At 40.7% G+C, this 6,000-nt stretch overlaps 1 protein-coding gene across 1 annotated transcript in view; it reads right to left on the minus strand.

Moving 5' to 3' along the window:
• SNCAIP (synuclein alpha interacting protein) overlaps positions 1 to 3,755 on the minus strand; it is a gene marked incomplete at both ends in the record, with an annotated part of 80,692 nt that extends 76,937 nt beyond the window's left edge. The window contains one exon of the mRNA XM_082837209.1: positions 3,696 to 3,755. Coding sequence (XP_082693335.1) covers positions 3,696 to 3,755 — 60 coding nt within the window. The remainder of the gene's footprint in view (positions 1 to 3,695) is intronic.
• Positions 3,756 to 6,000: the final 2,245 nt, after the last annotated feature.

Below are 6,000 nucleotides of genomic sequence, written 5' to 3' on the forward strand. Positions count from 1 at the left end.
GCAGAGCAATTAAGCCCATGCGCCACTACTACTGAGCCTGTGCTCTAGACCCCGCGAGCCACAACTACTGAAGCCCGCGTGCCTAGAGCCCACGCTCCACAACGAAGAGTAGCCCCTGCTTGCTGCGAGAAAGCTTGCCGGCTTTCTCTAGTTAGTGCAGCAATGAAGACCCAACGCAGCCAAAAATAAATATAAATAAATAAATAAATTAGAAAAAAATACATCATGTCTACTAAGAACCCTATGTTAAAATAATATTCCAGAGCATTTCTCTTTTTTAAGACAGAAAGAGATGGCTTCCATAGGAATAAAGAAGGAAATCTGTAAACACATTTGCAGTGACAGAAAAGCCCAACTTTGAACTCGTATGTTTATGTGTGTTGTCATCTCTCCTTCACTGATCCTCAGTTATTGCACAATGTTCTGCCCTTTTAGATGGCAGGGTTACAAGAATGTATAGTTTAAACTCTGCATTTTGCAAAAGATGAGCATTATTTTTGAGTCTGGGAAACTTCAAAATAATTTGATTGCCTTCTGTGTTTTGTTTCATTAGGTAAAGGCAAAAAAACAGTTCTAGCTGTTTTCTGTACCAATATACAGCTTGTGTTTAAATTAAAACAAGAGCCAGGCTCACGACCAGAGGGGAAAATCATGAAACGGAAACCCTGTAGTATGTAAAAAGGCTATCGCTGGAGAGTAAGAAGAGGAGTTTTAAACTCGGGCATCTTTTTTGTAAACATCTTGTTCAAATGTATTGTGCATCTTCCTTCCCCCTTCCTGCCACTAAACCAGGAAAGAAGCTTAAGGGCTGTCAGAAGAGGAGGTTTACAGAATCCTAACAATACAGGCATGTTTATGGGAGACTACATTTCTTGTTATGCCAGTGAATTAGCCAAACTGAACACATAATGGCGTGGGTTTTTTTTCCCCCCGTGTTAGCATCTGAATTGTCTCCGTTTAGCCCCGAAAGCAGTTGTAAATTTATTGTTCCTAGGTTACCTAAACAGGCTGAGACCAATCATTTCAATATTTCAGAGGTTATCCCTACTGCTTTTCCCATGAAGACATTATATAGAGCAATACGATTCTGGCACATTTAAGGTGTTGGATCTGGATGAAGTGGAACTATTATAAAATAATCTACCATGTTACAGAGGTTGCCAGGTAAAGTAGAGTTTCTTTAGTTTTAAGTGGATTAAAATAGACCAGGATTGCTCATCCTCAGTACTGCCCACATTTTAGGCCCGATAATTCTTCGCTGTAGGGGATTTTCTTGGGCATTGCAGGATGTTTAGATGCATCCCTGCTCTCTACCCACCAGATGCCAGGAATACCTCCCCAGGTATGACGATCAAAAATGTCTCCAGGTATTGCCAAATGTTCCCCAGCCATGGGTAAAGCTGACCCAAGTACTGGGGCTAAAAGTTGATATTCCAAAGACAGTGCTTCTAAGTAGGTGGGTGAGCCCGGACAAGTTATGTAACATCTCCACACCTCAGTTTCCTCATCTGTAAAAGGAAGATAATAATATTCCCTACTTCACAGGATTGTTGTGAGGATTAAATAAGATAACGCCTATCCCCTGGGAAGAGCTCAATGTTAACCATTATCATTATTTTAACAATTCTATGCAATTTCATTTTTTTTTCCTTTCTGATTTCAGTTTAAATGCAGGTTAAAGATACAAACAATAGGAATCTATTTAAAGGTGGGACGTTTGAGTACAGTTACACAATTACAGATGGAGATCTTTACTTATGTTTGAGTGGTCAGGTTATACAAGCTCAAGTATTGCATAATTTTGAATCCCAATTTGCTAAACAGCTTCGGTTATTGCTTAACATATTTTATTATCTTGCAAGTGGAGATTCCTAATTCATCTAAATTAAGGGCTGCTGCCAGACGACTCTTCTGTAAATATAACTGCTCTATTGTGTGTTTTGAAAGTCTTGACGTGATGCCTGGTCTTTTCCCTGGAGTTCTTCCTTCACCATTGGTCATATAAATATTATTGTAGTATTCATTGAAATAATAACAAAAGCTACCATTTTTAAGAGCAACTTACTGTGTGCCAAGATAAGTGCTTTCCATATATTATTATTTCACTCAATCCTCAAAACAATCTTAAAAATGAGGTGGGTATCTTAGAGAGACGAAGTTACTGTGTTCCAGCCAGCAAAGGTCAGAACGAGGCTGGAGCCCGGACTGGTGCCTTCACAGCCTATGCTCTTAAAATGCAACTTCATTATCAAGGCTCACAGAGCTAGCCTGAATTGATAATCATAACATATGCCCCTTTCTGAAACGCATTCCACCCTACCCCCACCTCTCACATCATCATTCACTTTTCTTGCTTTTCCCCAGCCAGCTCAAAATACCTGGAGGGGAGTGGTTATAAAAGAACCATGCTCTGATCCACATTTAAGTCAAGCACAGTGATTTAAAAAGGGAGGGAGAGAGGGAGAGAGAGAGAGAGAGAGAGAAAGAGAGAGAGAGAGAGAGATACCACTCATTTCACATTAGTCTTAATGACACTCACTTCACATTAGCCTTAATGAGGACTAATAAAGGTTGTCTGGAAGCTGAAGGAGGGAAAGGCTGAATTCACAAATAGGGAAAGGTAGGAAGATTCATCCATTAAATAGGTGATTCTTCAAATGCATCCCAGGAATCCAATTCTTGCATAGAGTATGCATATTTTACTTCAAGGTAAGGAGTAAATTAGAAGAATAACACTGCTGCCAGAGGCGCCTTAAAGCTTATATTTTTGAGACAATTGCCAGTGGTGACCAAAAACTGAGAAATCAATGGAAAGTAAGGTCAGAAAGTGTACCCTTGGAGGTCCTGGGAAGAAAAGTTACATAGCTAGTTCAGAAACAGCAACCTTCTCATCACATAGTCTTGTGAGTCAGCGCAATTGGGCTAGGGTTTGAGAGGCCAGTAGGTTTGCTGGTTGGCCTTTGGCAGAAGAGATCACGTGGCCCAGGGTAAGTCACAAGCAGCTCTGAGCAAAGGGCAGGCAGACCATCCACTCATAGCTTCCAGGAGGTAGGCTGGAGGCAGCAGGAAGTCTGTGAGTGTTGTGGGAACTAAGAAGCTCATCAGCCCACAGCATTACAGTATTAAGCAGGGCCTCAGTGGTCGGTCCGTCCTGTCCTTTATCAACACAGGACTCTTCCTCAGTATTCCCACCCACAGGTGTCCAACCTGTGTTTTGAAAGCTCCAGTGACTGGAAGCTCTTATTGTTCGTAAATTAATAACTTGGCCATCCTTCAGTCTGTGTCCTTGTGAACGCTACAGCATGCTGGCTGTGGCACCGCCAGTCATATTAAAGAGATTAACATCGACAGGGTTAATTATGTACATAAGTAAATTTATGAAGGTGCCTACCATATGCAGGCACTTTATAAATTTACTCAATGAATAATTTTGACAACAATGAAACAGATTAGGAAGGGGAGGCCCAGTGAGGTTAAATGTCTTTCTCACCCAAGCTCACACAACATTAAGTGGGAGTCACTCCTGGTCCAGGAGGCCCCCAAGCCACACCTTGTCTGCCACGGCAGGATTTTTGCTGTCAATTTCTAAACGTGGTTGGAAGAGTTTAGGATATACAGACTACAACAGAGAAAGGAGCCCATATAGATGAAGGCAGAATCTCCTGAAAGCATTGCTTGCGAGTAGCAATACTTACAGAGATGTCATCACTGAAGTCAATTTCATCCAAATCAAGGTATTCAGGGGCTTCCATCATTCTTCTTTGCACATTTTGAGTAAGGTCAAATCCTTATAAAGTCCTGGACCCGACAGAAGCACAAAAGAAAAGCAAAACGGTTAGCTGTTTTATAACCAAAAAGCACATTTATATTTAGACAAACAAAGTGAGAAAAGTCACTGGGTGCAAGGGCTGCCTTTGAGCACACTTCTTCCCTTTGAATGTCCCCAGCTTGGCTCTCCAGAAGCAGTAAGCACAGCTCCTCCAGGCTCCCCAGGAGGCTCCCTAGGGAGCAGCCATGGTCCTTCGCCGTATTGCATTTGTGCCCGGTTTGTCTTTGCCAGAGCAGTAACTCAGGTCAGATTCTCCCCTTGTGATCAATATTAAGATTGACCCAGCCCACATCCACCACTACACCTCGGGTGAATGCAGGGGCTTCGAGGATGGGGAGCAAACCTTGAAATCTTAGGACAACCATATTCAAATGTTTATGTGGGCATATCTTTGGATCCTGGGCATGGAGTAATGAATACTGGATCTCCACGGTAATAACACAAGGACAAGGCAGATACTAACTTACCAACAATAATGGATATTTCAGAATTTGTAGTACAACCTCCAGTTCACCCCCTCAGAAAAAGGATCTAAGCAGAGATTTAAACCACAGAGTTATTGCATCGCCCCCTGCTTCTAACAGCTTTGCCTGCCGATGCCAGAGTGACCCGACACAGGCGCCAGAATGTCCTCAGTCAGCACTTGCCTTGGGGCTGCCTGTGGCAGTTCTTTAAATCTGTCAAGGAAGATATATCACCTCCCAGTTCATTTTCCCATCACTTATCCTCATCACCATTGGCAGTGGCAGTGGTACCTACAGATGTCAGGAACAGAAATATAGACCTCCTGGCAGTGCCTTGGGGTGCAGTTATCTTCCACAGAGCAAACTCTCAGATATCGAAAAAGATTCCATTTCCCGTAACTTGTCTTTCTTATTATAAAAACTGTCTTATGTACTCAGACTTGAGTATCCGAAATAATTTATTTTTTTCTCTTTCGGATCTCTAATGAAGGGGTACCTTGCCAAAGGGGAAGGCGTACCTTGCCAAAGAGTAAGGAGTACATTATTGGAAAGGGAAAATAAATCTAGGCTGATGAAAATGAGCTTATCGATATAAGATCAAGAATGTAAAAATACCTAGTTTTTAAAAGGAAACTAACTCTGAAGGCACTGATTTCTCATTTTGAGGTTTTTAAAAAATTTACAGAAATAGCATAATTGCGGCAAAGGGGGGAAACCACTCTCCGTTCCATACCTCAAACCCATGACTTGACTCAATTTTCAGTGCTTCCCCCTTCCTTCCCTTCCCACACGCATATGCCATTTTTACATATTTTTAATTATAGTGGATACGGAATTGATCCAAAAAAGAATTAGGATGCTACTACCATGTACAAATGTGATTATCCATTTAGAATAAATATTAAACGTTCTTCTGAAATCACAGTAAAGTTTAAAATAAAAAGAAAACCAATTAGGATGCTACTACCATGTACAAATGTGATTATCCATTTAGAATAAATATTAAACGTTCTTCTGAAATCACAGTAAAGTTTAAAATAAAAAGAAAACCAATTTGTCTTTGATACCTAAATTAAATTTTATTATTTATAGAAATATAAAAATTGGTTCTTAGACAAATTTCTTGGTGCAAAAATATATCACTTTTCCTCTAAGCCTCACAAAGCTTTTCAGAGAAAAACGTGCACACTCATACTTGCAAATTACTCAGAATAACTTTCTCTTCCATTCTGGTAGATTCTGAGACAATCCAGACTCTGGATTCCAACTTGTCAACTAACAGACTTTCTCCCAATCCAATTTCTTTGCACTAAGTCTGTACTCCACATTGAACTGTTGATTTACAGACTGCCCCCAAGGCTTTGGTGAACACAAAGATGATTCTGGGTGTCGGGATGGGGTACAGACAAGCGCAGTATCACCACAAACATGGAAACGCGAGATGAAGTAGAAAAACGTGAGTCAAAGCTGGGGACCAAGCGGATCTCTAAATATATGGAAATACAAAACTAAATACAAAATGCAAATGGACACACCTTAACTAAGCATATTAACAAGTAATTGTTGAGTCCCTGTTTGAGGTGTGTTTAACAACATGAAGAGCAATTTCCCTTTGAGCACAGACATTCTAATGGAACATATCCAGTGGATAATATAAATCATGACACCAAGGCACCAATCTTTATATTTGGATTTGGAGGTTGGTAA

The sequence above is a fragment of the Leucopleurus acutus genome (genome assembly GCF_964270905.1).
Source record: "Leucopleurus acutus genome assembly, chromosome: 3".
Taxonomy (NCBI): domain Eukaryota; kingdom Metazoa; phylum Chordata; class Mammalia; order Artiodactyla; family Delphinidae; genus Leucopleurus; species Leucopleurus acutus.